The 16,794-nt window shown below is 40.0% G+C and overlaps 1 protein-coding gene across 1 annotated transcript in view; it reads right to left on the bottom strand.

Annotated features, from left to right (window-relative positions):
• Positions 1-16,794, bottom strand: part of LOC133150391 (synaptotagmin-2-like) — a 42,478-nt gene that overhangs the window by 11,148 nt on the left and 14,536 nt on the right. Inside the window, exons 2-3 of the mRNA XM_061272888.1 lie at positions 520-733; positions 35-195 (exon numbers count right to left, since the gene is read on the bottom strand). Coding sequence (XP_061128872.1) covers positions 35-195; positions 520-715 — 357 coding nt within the window. The 5' untranslated portion in view covers positions 716-733. The remainder of the gene's footprint in view (positions 1-34; positions 196-519; positions 734-16,794) is intronic.

The following is a 16,794-nucleotide window of genomic DNA, read 5'->3' as shown; positions in this document are numbered from 1 at the left end:
AACATTCCCCAAACTCTCCCACAGTGTCTTATACCTCTCCTCCTTTGAGGTTCTTCATCCCCATGTCACCCTTTCCCTTCTTGCCCTTCTTGTTCTTCTTCTTCTTGCAGCAACATTTCTTGACGATGCAGAAGCAGCACGTTAGGATAAGTAAAGCAGCGACCACAGCAATGGCAATGATGGCCCAGGATGGCACTGTGGGTGGTAAACAAGTCCACGTTATAGATGAAACATTCCTAGTCCGAAAGGAAAGAAACAAATACTTTGACATTTGATCGACCGCTCGTTTAGTCAGGTCCGTGTCATGCTCTGGGCCAAATAGATTTAGTAAGAGGTGCCACGCTTGTGATTAGATTGAGGGAAAATTAGATTTCTGCGCCATTAGGGGGGGGCAGCCACTGATCAATAGTGAATAAAGTCGTTATGAGACCGCCAATGCCTGAAGCCAAAGCAGAAAATCCAATTCCAAAACGACTGCTTCGTCATCACAAGTCGATTAGAAGTTGGTTCAGTACTCACGTGGGATCTTATCGATTTCATTCAGAAACTTGTTTTTGATCTCGTCAAAGGCATCGTTCTTGCTGACCGGCTCGGTGGAGTTGTCTGCAGAGACCAGCGCGACAGGGGCAGGAGTCACAGTCAAGGCACTGGCCCCTGTTGGCTTGGCAGCGACCATGGGCGTTGTCTGGTGCTTGAACAAATTCCACTTAGTCATTTAGGCTGCACACAGTCCCTGGAAAAAAATTAATCAGGAAAGTAGCCATTACCCCTGTTGTCTCGGGTGCTTTGTTACTGTTAACCATGCGCAGGTACTTCATTGCACTTACTGGCAAAACAAATGTTTGTAGTTCTGTTCATTTATTATTAGCAAAATGGCTGAATGGGAGATTACTGAGACCAAAAAAAACCAAAACAATTATTCCTGATTGGTTGTGTAATTTGAGCTTTGTGGAAACTCTGAGACTCCATCAAAAACATTCTGGGTTTGGTACTAAGAAAGGTTTCACACAAATGAATACAATGCAGAAGCCCTATGAATTGTAAGGGTGCTCGGTTCTATAGGCACTTGTTTTACCCCTTAATCTTGTGTTACGTTTCAAAATGGAATGTCAGTCTCAATGTCACACATCAAGGCAGAAGTGAGCGTGAGAGTGTAATTTAAAGCATTCATGCATAGCCACAGTGGACAGTTATTCAAAAGCTGATCTCTCGAAGCATGAGTACGTACAGTATGGATTAGAGATGTGTCATCTCATACACTCCCACCCACTAGTCAGCCAGGAATTTCTGTTTCTTAAAGCCTGGGAGATGTTAAAAAAATGAAGTAACCAATCAACAACCAAGGTGTGTCATCGCTGAAAAGTCTTTGTGTGTGGGTATATCTAAAATGTGATTATAAAATGATCATTTATATGTACATAATATATTTATTTATTATTATAATTTCATTTGGATTAATTTTGCTCACGTTCAAAATAAAGAACAATCAATCAACTTTAATCTACAATCATCAATCATTGGGACTGTCAACCAATTTTATTGAATGTACCAATTACAACAATTGGACAGAAATATTCCTTTTCTGCCCTCAACATTTTTGGGAGTGTTTTAAAGATTTAGTCACAGGTCAAAGAGCTGTTGGATATTGGATAACATATTTAAGATGCATTTAACAGCATTAGAACGTGTTAGAATATGCGAATTAATCATTATTAAAACAAAGTATTTTATAGTTCACAGCTTTGTTCACTGTTTTGTAAAAATAACTATTTCATCAGGTAATGCTCAAACACAAGTCGGCCAACCCGAAGAGTAATAAAAACCCTTCCTGATGGAGGCTGCCTTAATTAATGCGTAAAAGGGTCGAGGTCATTGCTGGCGTATTAATGAGTAGAATGATAAATCGAGGTGCTTTACAAATGCATGATGAAGCCATTTCTATTCCCAGAACCCTTCGACCCGACACCATTGCATCCATTTTTACCAAGAGAAGCGTCATACTCCGGACAGCGATTGACTATGACAGCCTGCGCTGCGGTCTGACACCGTACTGGTTCCAACACATTTCACAAGGCAGTGAGGTCAGTGTGCAATGGTTTGAGCTGACTTGCTAACAATATTTAGGAGAAATAACCATCAACAGACATCACTTTTGCTTTGTTTGCTTGTCACCTAATGCTTCAGCCAATTGTGCCTGACCATGAAAGGTCTTAGGAGAAACAACAGAAACATGCACACACCATTCTGCCGTCGTGTTTTCCCCGCGCCAAGCAAATGTTCAATCAGAGCTCTTATCGGTTCCAGAGATCACAGAGCGACAAATGCAGCTGGAAACGACCTGCCGACACACTGATGACTGATTGGGCCCAGAAAGATGACAAGAATAACAAGAGTTGACTCTTGACGTTATTAACGTCATGGGGATATGGGAGAAAAAGCTGAATTTTTCCATTTCTTAGGTGCCAATCCTCAAGTTACTGCTGCAGTTTCAGCCGCCATTTATTGCCACATATGAATTATTCAGATTGAGTCCAAAAATGAGGATGAGCTCATGTCACTCACGGTCACCCCAACATGACTTTAAAACTACTCATGCTGACATTCTACCTGAGGGGGAAATGAGATATATATATAGTACACATTTATTTATTAAATTCTATTTATATTCCGTTCACATCAAAGTATTTCTGGTGGTTCAGAATGTAGTCAAACCAGACCACTTGTATTAACATTTACTGATATGGTCTCAACCATTTGTCTCCACTGCTCTGAGGGTGACAGCAAGGACGGACAGAGAGGACACAGACTTACGTTTTATGAGTGCCACGAGAGACAGCTTTTAGCAACCGTCCGAGCAAAATTCACAATTTATAGTTGTCAAATTTCACGAGCCAATTCCAACGCTAGGAGATGCAGTTCTGGGGATCAAGCGTTGATGTTTGCATGTTAATATTGGATAATTAAACCTCAATATCAAGTACTGCCAAGGTTCTCCAAATAGTTTGGTCCAATATTTCACCGCTTCAATTATGAAGCCAAAAATAGCACATCATCAGTGGATGTTCATGACAATTTGGTAGAAGAGAAAACAAGGTTTTTAACAGTCCATCCATTAGATATGACATTTTATGAAAACCAAAAATGGGAACCAAATAATGGTGCTGCAGGAAATGTCAGAGGATCTCCAGAGTGATTATGATGGATCCTCTGGGTTCCTTGAACATTTGTATAAAATCTCGGCAATCCATCAAAGACACTGCAGTCTGCTGAAGAGGCAGATGGATAATGAGAGACATTGCTTGGAGCTAAATCATATATGAATAGGTAAAAGAAAAGGAAGGTCAGAGAAGGATTTACAAACTTTTGATTTAAAGGTGTTGTACAGATGGGAAATTTGAATTTTGACCATGGAGCAGAAAATCCAATCGTTACTTAGGTCTCTTCTGATAGAGCTCAGATCAGATGTTATCATGAAAACTCAATTATGAAAGCATATTATAGAAAACATGGAAACTGGGATCTTTCAGCATTTTTAATATTATCTTGCTTTGCCACTCGTACGTCTGTAGTGCAAACAACTTTTACCAATTACAATCATAATAATTAAAATTTACGATAGAAAATAAAATTTGAACAGAGTAATTGCATTCCAACAGTTTTAAGACAGCGCTCTTGTTAACATGTCCTAACCCCTACAGCTACTTTATTTATTATGTGTACATGATTGCAAATTATTCCTCACAGCTGACAGCCTTAACCTTGGGTACCGTAACATTCGATAAACAGAAACGCAGTAATCGACCAGCCTTTTTGCTTCATCGCTATTACAGAACTCATTTATGTGGAACCGATTATATTGTTAAAACTACCATAACAATATGAGCTCACCCCCGGCTCACTTCTTTCTCATCGAGCCTGCGGCAATAAGGACGGACAAGTATTTGTTCTATCGGTGTAAAAAGGAAGAAAAAAAATAACAAACCTGCATTTGCGCAATAAATCTTTGTCAAGAGGCCTATTGATTACACAGCCTTTCCCGTGTTGTGATGTGTTATGAATGATTCATTTGAGGTTTAACTCAGGAGACAGCAATCATTCCTGGCAGACTCAGCAAGCTTTGAGGTGGTTAATAAAGGTTTTATGATGGACAATTTTGGCTATTTGCCTTATGTCCTGTGGAGAAAAAAAAAGTGTGCCCTTTGAGGCTCCGCTTTATATTATCCAAATGCTATTGCAAGATTTGCTACGGATAATCACATAGACAAAACATTCAATAGGTCAGATAGGAAATGCAGCCAGGTCAACCTTTCATATAAATTGCAGCATCTGCATACAGTATCTATAATAAATCCAATATAAAAGACCTTCATTAGGATAATGTGGCTCTAATTGTCACAGAGAGACTTTATAGACAGCCTATTAGCGTTCAGGTTGGGACCGCAAAGTGAAAACAACCCAAGGAGGGTGATCTGAAGTCATGCAGCTGTTCTATTACACAACAACAAGTACCCTGCACAGCAATTAATTAACTATTTGTCCTTTGTTTCCCCGACCCTGACAACTTCCCTCGACACTGCTGTACACAGTTGTCTGCAAGTGGCCAATGTGTGTTTGCAGATTAGTGTGCATGTCTATATGTGAAATACTATCTTAAATTTCCATCCATATAAAACCCCAAATCACTTTAATCCTCACTTTCCTCCTGGCTTCTGTCAACAAGAACAAAACTGGCCATAGGACTGAGCTGAGGGCTACATTCAGGAGCCAGTGAGGCGGCAAATTAACTATTGAATATTAGGCAGTGTGAAAAGGTTGCCGTATTCAAAGGGAGACAACAGCAATGGCTGCTCGGCTCACACAGGTCACCGGACGAGCAGGTCCATCAAAGATAAAGATCTGTGAAATGTGATCTGCTCAAATCATCCAGCCCACGCTGACGCTACTGCCATCTATGACATAGTGTGTGACATTCACCTCAACTGCCCGTCCGCCTACGTTTCGTCCAACTCTCACTAATTTGATTGCGATGGTACATTGGTTCTTGGAAACTACAGTATATCAGTGAATTCGCAAAATCAAAATGATAGGGAAATTATCACAGAAGGTCCATGTGGATGCTCTAATTTTGTGCTAGGACTTTTCATGTTGAGGAACTTTTTTTCATCCAAATCTTATTGGGCTCTTTTGGGTACAAAGCTGCAACTTTTGATATATGGTAGCGCCGTCCCAAATCGGTTCATACCGACTCTAGTTAATGAAATAATTTTCCTGTCGACAAAATGAAGGACCTCAAAGTCCGTTGCTTGTCTCAACTCTGTCTTGACCACATATATAAGGATTATTAGAAACATTTAAGAAATTGGAAAGGGAGGTGGGGAATCACACTACTTTGCTGACGATCAGACGTGGAGGAAATGCTCAAATTCGGTCTGATTATTGGGATGTGTACACTTTGCTTTATATCTAGCACAGAGAGCGTTGATCAAATCAAGAACACAGAGATGAGTTAATTTGTTTCAGTTACAGATAATTCGCACCTATGTTCCTGACTCTTGCTACTCACTCTCCAGTAATGCACTCTTGCTGAAATGGACTCGGAACTCCCAAAGTCGCAATGGTTTCATTTTGGTAACTTCTAATAGGATTACTGGGAGAAACTGATGGCTGCATCGCCTGTTATTTAACACCGAAGTTTGAGATAATGTGGGGCTCATGGTCTAAGCAGAGTGCATTCAAATGGAAGATAGATAGTCCAATCTCTCAAGATAAAATACTCTTCTACTTTCATCATCAACCTTTATTATTATGCCCCACTTTTGCTGATTCACTAAAGTAAAACAAGTACACACAAAAACTTGCAAATTCTGAAAAGCACATGATGCAAATCCCGTGCCAGATTCAAGTTCTCCAGCTGAACAACATGAAGAACAAAACAATTTATGCTGTCACACTATGCTAATTACTGCAAAGCAACAATTTAAGCCATGAAATCAATCAAAATGCATAACGGTGTGATGTCACCAAATGTTATGATTTCAAGGACTGCATGTAAAGGATTAACTAAAATAACTTTAGTTATTTATTCTGCAAACTTATTTTAAAAAAAGAATACACTAACTTGGAAGACCACAAGCATCGCAGAATTGATTACTGCATTTTCAACGAAGGCACACTGTATAGCTGCGTCTGCAACACAACTTATTCTATTTGATGTATTGTATCTACATCTCACTTCATCCTCTCGGCAATTTGTTATTCTGTAAAAGTACTAATTTAATATCTACAATGCAGCGTCTTGTGTTAGAACATGGAAGTATTCAAGTCAAAATAATTTGCTATGTGTGTTGCTTTTACGAATCGAAACCTTTCAAGAACCTAATGCAATCTAATTTCTCTTTTTTTTCTGGTGGCCCTCGCGAGGAAGAAGCGGTTCAGAAAATGCAAGGATTGATATTTGATTGTGCTCTTTGGAATAAATACATATAATTTGACCAATGTTATTAGAAGAGTTTGTCAAGACAAATGTTGGAAACCAAGAAGAGCTACAAAATGATTCTGTACTCCAACATAGGATGTGTTTCCAGTTCACTGCAACACAGTGTTTGCTTATGCAACCATTCGGGGTCAGAAATCTACTTGGGCATCACGCCCCCATAATTCCCTCCGGCTTGCAAATATACTCGTTCAAGATGCAGGCACAGAGAACAAAAAAAGAGCAACAATCCACAAGAAAAGATCGTGAGCATGATTCAGTGTGGCAGCGCCTGTCAACATAATGCAATTAGTTCAGGAAATCCTGCCAGTGCCAGCACTGATCTGAGGGCAGTAGCCGAGATAAGGATGTCACAAAGGTGTCTTGCATATCACCTCACTGGAGAGCGCTAGAGGAAGGCCTCGTCTCGTATATCTTGCTGTGTGCTGACCCGAAGGGTGGTCCGGAGAGGCTTATTTACAAACGTGCTAGTGCAGATAAAACAACGCTTACTCTCACCTGCAGCTCGACGTGACTCAGCTATTGTCAGGAGGGGGTCTTGAAAATGGCTAGGAGATGTGCCTGAACTGGGCTTGAATGCTGAATGAGGAGATGTTGGGAACATTTACAGCTAGTTGCCATACATCCTCCCCCGTGGCCCTCAGCGCAACCCCTCTTTTCCATCCTCTGATAGGTCGATTCATTATTCTGTCACTGATTGAGTGAATCAATCTGTATGTAAAACTGCGTGGGGAAAATATAAGCAAGGGCAGGAGCACTGCAGATACGAAGAACCATAACATGGAGAGAGTTGAGGAGCGAAATGAAAAAGAGACTGAAGCAATTGGTGACTAAGACATGAATATAAAAACATCAACAACCGTGTCAGGCTTCAAACATTCTACTTCTCAAGCTCAGGATTTAACAAATGATTTCATTTTTTCTTAATTCTGTATAAAGTTTCAGGGAGGTACTATTTTTGGTCTTTAGCAGTTGCTAGGCAACCAGTGGAGATGAAAAGGAGATACAGAAAAATTGTTTTTTAAAGTTTTTGCACAGACAATCCAAAGAGCGTGATGAAAGAGGCACTACTTAATGTAAGCCAGGTTCTTTTGTTATTGTTATTTAGTTTTTATTGAATAAAAATGTGAAACAAGTTTACACACCTATGTGTGCAGTCAAAATCTCTACCTGGAAACGTAGTTTTTGTTTGAAATGTGATACAAGATGACATTTTTAATCTATGATGTTTATGTTCACCTGCAGTTCAAGAACTGAGACAAAATTAATCGCAGAATCCGCACACTGCAATACAATTGAGTGATATTCTGCCACGCTGCTCGGAATTCCAAGAAGTCTTTTTAACAAATGTTGAATTATATCTAAATTTATATTTTGCAGGTGCTGATTAGAGGAATGAATTAATTACCACTAAAATGCATTGGGAATATCAACCTGTTCAACATGGCCGACAAATAGCTGTTACGGTGCATTCGGAATTTTACTCTGACATCTTAACACCATTCAGAGTGTGTGTTCGGAGAGGCAGAGCATGCTCCCCTCCCATTAATTTCCTAACACAGCTCCGTGCCCCCAGTTGCAGGGGCTACAGCGCGCTCCCTGGCACTCCTTTTTTTTTTGGTGCTCTCTGACTAACTGAATGGCAGATTTGAATAACAGTCTGGGTTTTCGAATGTTTGGAGTAAAGCGGTGCGCCTTCGGAGCGTATTTCCGAACTAATCTCTCTAGTCTTTATGACTACGTTCAAGTCGTTCCCTCTTTGCTTGAGTTCACAAATATTTTATAGTACGTATATCAATAAGTACACACCAAATGTTTCTGAAGTCGAGCAAGTGTTGTATAGTAAAAATGGCTATGTAGAGAAAAAGACTTGCTTTGGAAATACTTTAACCCATTTTTGCACCATTAGTTATCATATTGAACGGAACCAGTCTACACCAACGTGATGAAACTATTTAAGCAAACTAAAAAAAAAAAATTGTTATTCACAAGAAATTAACACACTTTAATCAGCAGTGTGGCCCTGATACTGCTTTACACGTTCATGTTCATTCGCTGTATATTATTATTTGGAAATGTTTGCCTTAACCCATGTAGGTTCTATCATCGCTTTGCCAAATTGCCCCCCCCCCCCCCCAAACTAAGTCTTTCATGAGACAAGCTGTCAGGCTTGTCTGGTTAGTGTAATGCTCTGCTTGACTATCTCCTCGTTATGAATATGGAAAAATATCTCAGGAATTGTCACATCAGAGACAAGCTTTAATTTCTGAGGGGTTTTTTTTGTTTTGAAGATGAAACTGCTGACATTGCACCATCAGCCTGGTGGCTAGTGATGGGAAAATGAAGGTTCAAATCTGCTTCATGAACCAGTTGTATTATTTTACTCCTCTAGATGACATTGTTAGTTTAAATAAGATATTTTATTTGTTTAAGAAATTTAAAGTCGGTGTAGATTCAGCCCAATATTAAACAACTGGTTCACGAAGCAATTTGGTGACACATCTGACTTTGCCATTGTCACCAACAAACCAGGTTGGGGAAAAACAGCATGTGACATCAGGATAAGTGGTTCCACGAGGACTCCAACAACGATACAATAGAGACTACAAAAGAATAATTTGGAATGTGCTTCTATTCTTTCTTACTCATTGAGCAGACCAAGCTTTTGGGCTCCTGCTGTCTTCTCAGCGGGAGTCAATTGAAGACAGAAATAAGATTGGTGAACCTCAAAGCATCCTCATTTTTCTGGGTTTGCATGAGAGACTCTGAGAGTATTTGTCAGTGTGATAGCCACAGGATGCGGCAGCCTGCGGTTCACACTTAATGAGCCTGCCTGAATGTTTTACAGCCAGAGAGCTCAGCATCAAACGACCCTCTGCTTCTTGCTACTGCAGAGGTAAACATATGTTGTAGCTACCAAATATAGGATCTTCTGTGCAATTGTTTACATTGCTTCAGAAAGTTGAGTGATCATGTGACCACTCCAAATATCGGCCACTATTCTCTTTGAAGAAACTGTGCAAACGAAACCATATTTGCTTCACAAGCACATATATTCCAACCCTCCAGGCTCTCAGTAACACTACATAGTTATTTATAGGAATCGAGATTAATGTAGAAATGAATTTAATTCACTAAAATCTCTTCTAATGACAGGCCTAATGTGGAATTACAAGCAGCCCAAGATAGGCTTTGTCCTTGGTACTGTCACCTCAGTGCTGCCAGTGTTATATGTCCCATGAGAGATGTTGGGGAAAGAAGAAGAAGAAGAAAAAAAAAAAGAGCATCCTGCAGCACTTTATAAAATCCCACCTCTTGTTCTCCCCTCTTCAGCACAACTGTCACCCTCCTGACTGCTTACAAAAATAAGAGCACATTTCCTGCCGTGTGTTTTGCTCCATAATGGCAAAATACAGTGGGGGAGGGATTATTTTAGTGTCAGTTCTTTTAGCTCCACTTGGTGTTATTTCTCACTGATCAAGGCAATTTTTTGAGCTGCTGTAATTCTCGGTGTCAAGCGAAGCATCTCTCAGCAAGACACGCTCGTGGACCCTCTTTGGTAAAGAGGCGTGTCATCTGTCAAGTAAACCAGATTGAGACCCTTTCGCTTTTCTTGAGTAAAGTTTGCATCGCATGCATGGGCAACAAACGTACAGAATAAAGTAGCACATGCAACCATCATCCCTCGGCAAGCAGAACCATTCAAATCCCATCACTCGATTCCTGACTCTTCAGAAAGAAAGTATCCAAGCATATGCTGAGAAGAGAGTTAAAACACACCCTTACCAGCAATACTGTGATTCCGTAATCCTGTCCCCCACAACAGGCTATCCCATTCACCAAAGAGGCACTTAGGATTAATGAAGAAATGTTTTTTGAATGTCCCTAGACCGCACTCCCATCAGTACCAGCAACTGCAGTCCTCTCCACACCGTTTCCACTGCACCACTACTTAACCCCCCCCCAGCACCCCCACCCACCCACACAGTCTTCTGACTACCCCCACCTTTGTTTCTTTCAGTCCCCTCCTCCTCTTTCTATCTCTTTCATGGATCCCTCACCCTCACCGCTCCTCTCCCATCCCTTCCCCACACTCTCTTTCCATCCCTCCCTCCACTCTAGTGCTCGGTACTCAGCTGATTTGCGATGCTGCTCACAAGGTGCTGTATGCAGCACTCTGCGTCCCGGTGCACGCGGACAACCCAAATGCATCCTCATGCACTACGGACATGAGTGTTTCTAGCTTTTAACGACATCGCTGTTCTGAAAGGTGATGGAGTTGCATTAGCATAAACAAACGGGCGGGGTTGCAAAGGAGTTCAAACCAAAAAAAAAAGATGAGACCTGGGCATAATAGGATGAAGATGAGAAGAAGACATTTGCTGGCTGCTTATCACAGTATCCGTAGGCTGCAAGCTGTCTTTATACATTTATCAGTGCTATGTGATTGAGCACGCACCACTCCCACTGTCAACAGAGTTTCAGAGTTTGGATTCATAAGCACGGCACAAATATAAACAGAGGAAATGATGCATAAAAAAAAACAGTTTTATATGGAGTTATTCAAATGACAAGCTCGCATTACAATATTTCTTTTTGCGCCATAAGAAAAATACATAAATCTAGCTTTAAAGCTTGAAAACTCTAAAATCTTAAGGCTCAGTCTGAACAATCTCCAAAGGCCACTCAAACACCTTCAACTGCCTATTTTTCCTATTACAGTGGACAGGGCATGTATAAATCTGCTGGCTTAATGACAAGACGTGACACACTCATTAACTTAACACCAACGCTGAGCCAGACACTTTGGAACCCTGCGGGTGGAACAGTGTGTCACCAAGAATGATCATTGTCCCTTAAGTGAATCACCTTTCTTATTAGCTAGAAATGGGCACTTGGACCAAAAAAAAATCAATAAAATCGCAATCTCTAACAATGAAAAAGCAGTAAGACATAGTGAGGCAACATTTCCTAACATCTAACTGCATACAGAAGAATCTACTTTCTATCATGACCAAAGGCTATATTGCATTTCTCAGAGTTGTATGAATGAGATATTTAGGATTGATAAAGGTTTTCAACTCTGCCTTCACCCCAAATGAGATCATTCTGATTGCCGTTGTAGTAGGATATAATGTCAACAATAATAATGATTATCATGTGTGTGCATCCACGAGAAGTCCACGTTACATTTCATTTTTGTATTAGCTTTCTTTTTCCTGCTATGTCAAGGAAAAAAAAAATAAACCTGCAAGTATCTTTTTTGTACCATTAGCAAACAGAACTCGGATTCTAAGTGCAAAGGCGTACGTCATAACAATCATTCATCAATCTCGGGAAGCAACTATCCAGGGTTAGTCACTACATTAGGTGTTCCTAGTATTACTCTACTCTGGTATCTGCTGGTGCCATCCAGCTATCTCGAGGGTAACTGCTCCCAGTGCCCTGTTGCCTTTAGCCTCCACGTTTCCTCCAGATTTTCATCTTACTTAATCATTGTCCCTTAAGCATCTTTTACAACTAACTGCCTAACCCTAATCCTAACCCTTGACCTCACTGCAGTTCATCATCAAAACAGCAAACGCTCATATTTGATGGCGTCTGACACTTTGAGAGAGTGGTGTTCTCTTCGCGAATGGATCTGGGTTATCACTGCACCAGGCAGATGGCAGACAGCCTGAAAGATGTTGTGTGGGTGAGCGGTTTGCTAATTACTGTCAAAGTTTTGGATCCAGTGGCCCATGGTGGCAGTGGGTGGGGTTATGGCCCAGCGTAATGTTATGGCCAACAAACATTGCATTTTATGGAGGACATTTTGAATGCACAGAGATACCTGACAGTTATGCCAATCGTTTGTGACATGCACACCTCCATGTTGCAATGAGATGTACACAATTCCTGGAAGCTTAAAACATCCCAGTTCTTGCATGGCAAGTAAACGCACCGGGCATGCTCTGGATTGGTGTATATGGGAGAAGATTACATTTTCCTACAGTATATAAATTTACGCTGACTATTTTCTGACCTTCCCAGACATTTCTTATACGAAAAACACATTTTAGAGTTTGCGACTGGCTGGCAACCGGTTCAGGGTGTCCCCCGCCTACTGCCCGATGACGGCTGGGATAGGCTCCAGCACGCCCGCGACCCCCGTGGGGACTAAGCGGTTCAGAAAATGGATGGATGGACACATTTTAGAGTGTCATTTTATTTTTTGAGACATACACTTTTTGTGTGCATCGAAAAACGATTGAATTCAACTTGTGAAAAATGTGAGCATAAACCAAAAATGTTTTGTTCAATGTTTTAACAGTAATAATTGATCAGTTGTATGAGATTGTGCACATCCCTGTACATAGAAAAATATCTTATTCTCTTGTAGCGTGAAGACAAGCAGATCGGTCTGTCCAGGAAAGATTATATTGATCCATGCAACATCCTGGGCATGCTGGGTAAACCCAAGCGGCTCAGCAGTGACACATTTCCCAGGAGATATAACCCTAACTCCCAGACTGATAGCGATACTGTATGTCATGACCAGTATGAAGGTTTCCACTATAGTAGATCTTCACCACTGTCTGTTACGGGAAGCAAATAATCTTATAATCATAATTGTATTGTGTAAGCGTTGAACTAAGCCGGCCATAGCAAGTGGGTTCAGAACAAGTGAGAATACATTTTATATAGTCAGGCATGTGAGTTGTAAAAACTAATTGTGGAGTGTAGAACACATCAAATGAAAGCCACTGTAATGCTGTGATTTGTTGTTGTACCAAACATTAAATGCTATATCATATGCTTCTGGTGTGATGTATTTTAACAGCCTGATAGAGTGCTTATGTCACATAAACCCTCAAAACAGAAAATGGAATAAAAGAGGAGGAACGGCAGGAAAAATAGATAATTCAAGATGTGATAAAATATACAGAGCAGACATGCCCAGGCAGACGAGAGAATCTACTGTTATCGACTCAACCCTCAAGATTGATTCTCTAAATATGAAGCAGTGGAGCATTGTTGCAGCTGGAAATCTGTGAATGCTACACTTCAGTATGTGAGCCAGATATCAATAGTGGATTAGATGTGGTTCGCTGCATGTGACTGGCTGTTGTTGAAATGTAAGAAAGTGCAACAATGCAATGCTTACTTTAGTTGTGATGGCTCTACACAATTAAAAACAACAACAACAACAACAACAACAACAACAAAAAATATATATATACACAACGAGAGGAAAATTCATTTGAAATCCCAGTAACCCAAAGGTTAAATAGCCTTCTCAAAGGAATCGTGTTTGAACTCACAGGGTCACATACAGAAACAGGTCCAAAATCTCTAATGGCGCTTATTATTGTAACCAAGAGTACCCTAAGGCATGTGAACACAGTAGCCACGAATGATCAATGTTCATAATAAGAAAAAGGCGCAATGGGCTGAAACATGGTGAATGATTATAGAAGTTCTGCTAATATAAAAGCAGAGGCCATCCTTCTTTGCACGGTGGCTGTCTACAGGAGTTTATTGGCTTGACGTTGCCCAGTTCCATCACTCATGGAAATGACTTTGATAAATCATTTGAGTGCTCGAGTGTGCTGGTGATGAAGTAACACACACACACACACACAAAACCCAATCTTACAGTAAACTATGTAGTACACTTATCCGGTGCAGACACACCTTTGTCTCCCATGGTCACTACCAACTGCCTACTGTGAGTAATGTATGTTAGGTGCATGATGAAATGTATTTTCCAATTATCCCTATTTAAGTGTGTATTGGGTAAAAATGGATTGTCATGACTCATGAGAAAAAACTATTGTAAATTAACGTGGTAAGACAGTATTCTAATTGTGTTGGGGGTACGGTTTCCCTGTGGCGTTTATGACCACAGCAAATTAGGAAACTAGATTGCATCCGTGCATAAGAACGAGGGATCTGGGAAGAGGGTCAAATCCTATCATGGGAGACCACTGCTCACTTCTGTCTGTGAGTCAGCTCTGTACACTCAAGGGCATCACGAATGAATTTGTTGAATGTATAAATAGATACTTCACAAGAACAGGATGTTTGGAGATTCACAGAATCTTTATTTATTAAGGCACATTCAGTGCGTTTCAATGACACGTGATTGTCAAAAACAAAAACAAAAAACAAACGCACATACTGATGGTGAATTGGCCATTGGGACCGGGGCTTTTAGTCAGCACGCAGGAAGGCCAGAAAGGCGAGCAAGATGGATGTTATTCCTTCCACAGAGGATGGACACTGCAGTGATGTGTGCCCTCATAAAGAGGACGGTCACAACAATGACACTGGACTAAAATGATGAACTGAAGAATATCCCCTTCCTCCCCCCACCCTACTTCTCTCACGACCTTTAAGTTTGCATGCTGCACAGTGTTGTGCCACACAGAGGTTCCACACGGTCACACACACACACACACACACACACACAAGATCTGTGCTAGTGGAACACTTACGGCCAAATGTTAAATATTGAGAAATGGCTGGAGGTATTTACAATGAAAAAGATGCCAGTCCAACATCCTGCAAAAGAAATACAGTGTTCATGTTGGACTAAAAGGAGCAGCTTTATTTAATCAGCAGTCAAATTGCTGCTGCTATTTCTTACCTAAGGGTTATTGTTTTTTTGTTTATTTTTTTTTCCACATGCCTTTCCTTACGTGTGGCCACTGGTAGAATCGGAGTCGGTTATTGCAAACATTTGTGTTGCAAAATACAAGATGGCAAAAAAGAAGAAGGCGAAGAAGAAGATTATAGAGCTAGTAATTGTGTGGCTTCTCTCATTAAAACTGTGGATTGGTTTGTTACAAACATCAAGCCTAATATAAACCATCCATCCATCCATTTTCTGAACCGCTTAGTCCCCACGGGGGTCGCGGGCGTGCTGGAGCCTATCCCAGCTGTCATCGGGCAGTAGGCGGAGGACACCCTGAACCGGTTGCCAGCCGATCGCAGGGTACACAGAGACAAACAACCATCCGCACTCGCACTCACACCTAGGGACAATTTGGAGTCTCCAATCGGCCTACCAAGCATGTTTTTGGGATGTGGGAGGAAACCGGAGTGCCCGGAGAAAACCCACGCGGGCCCGGGGAGAACATGCAAACTCCACACAGGGAGGGCCGGAGGTGGAATTGAACCCTAACTGTGAGGCGGACGTGCTACCCAGTGCGCCGCCTAAGCATAATATAATATAATATAATATAATATAATATAATATAATATAATATAATATAATATAATATAATATAATATAATATAATATAATATAATATAATATAATATAATATAATATAATATAATATAATATAATATAATATAATATGATATGATATGATATGATATGATATGATATGATATGATATGATATGATATGATATGATATGATATAATATAATATAATATAATATAATATAATATAATATAATATAATATAATATAATATAATATAATATAATATAATATAATATAATATAATATAATATAATATAATATAATATAATATAATATAATATAATATAATATAATATAATATAATATAATATAATATAATATAATATAATATAGCAGTTCAACTTACTGCCCAAAATCACCTGGGATAAGCTCCAGCATGCCTGTGAACCTCCTGAGTTTCAGAAATTTGATAATAATGATGATAATAATAACGATAATAATAATAATCATCATCATCATATCTTCTCAACAGTCAAGATTACCAAGAAGAATATTCCCAAAATGTTGCAAAGAAAGTATGAACCATAATGATACTTCAACACCAGAGGAGCATATACCATAAGTTTAAAACATTACATTGCTACGTCTTCTGAGTTTTTTTCGTATTCCTTCAACTATAGTTCACTATATTTTAGGTCACATGTTTAAAGACACCAACAACAAGTGTCCAGAAGCTATCTACTGCTTGTAACTGTTTTCTGCCACGAGAGGACATATTTTATAATGAGCCCAATTCAACTATTCCTGTGCAGAATCTTGGCTCTCCACGTTGGTAAACCATTAATTTCATGACTCGCTGGGCTTAATTGCTTCATTGTGATTGTCACTTAAAATACATCCAAGGGCGTAGATAAGTAAGTTCAATTTGTGCATGCCAAGACAAAAAATCAGCTAGCACTATTGAAAAGTATCAATTGCTTGATGGTTTATCTGTTAGGTCTGTTGTGTTCTTTTTTTTCTTGACGGATCCCTACGAGCATCACAGACATCCTTAAATGCAGTGGTCTAAAAAAGAATGAAGAAGCTAACCAACCCTAGTAAAG

This window comes from Syngnathus typhle, linkage group LG2, assembly GCF_033458585.1.
Source record: "Syngnathus typhle isolate RoL2023-S1 ecotype Sweden linkage group LG2, RoL_Styp_1.0, whole genome shotgun sequence".
Classification (NCBI taxonomy): domain Eukaryota; kingdom Metazoa; phylum Chordata; class Actinopteri; order Syngnathiformes; family Syngnathidae; genus Syngnathus; species Syngnathus typhle.
Note: the sequence above shows the minus strand (reverse complement) of the source record. Positions and strands in the feature narration are given on the sequence as shown.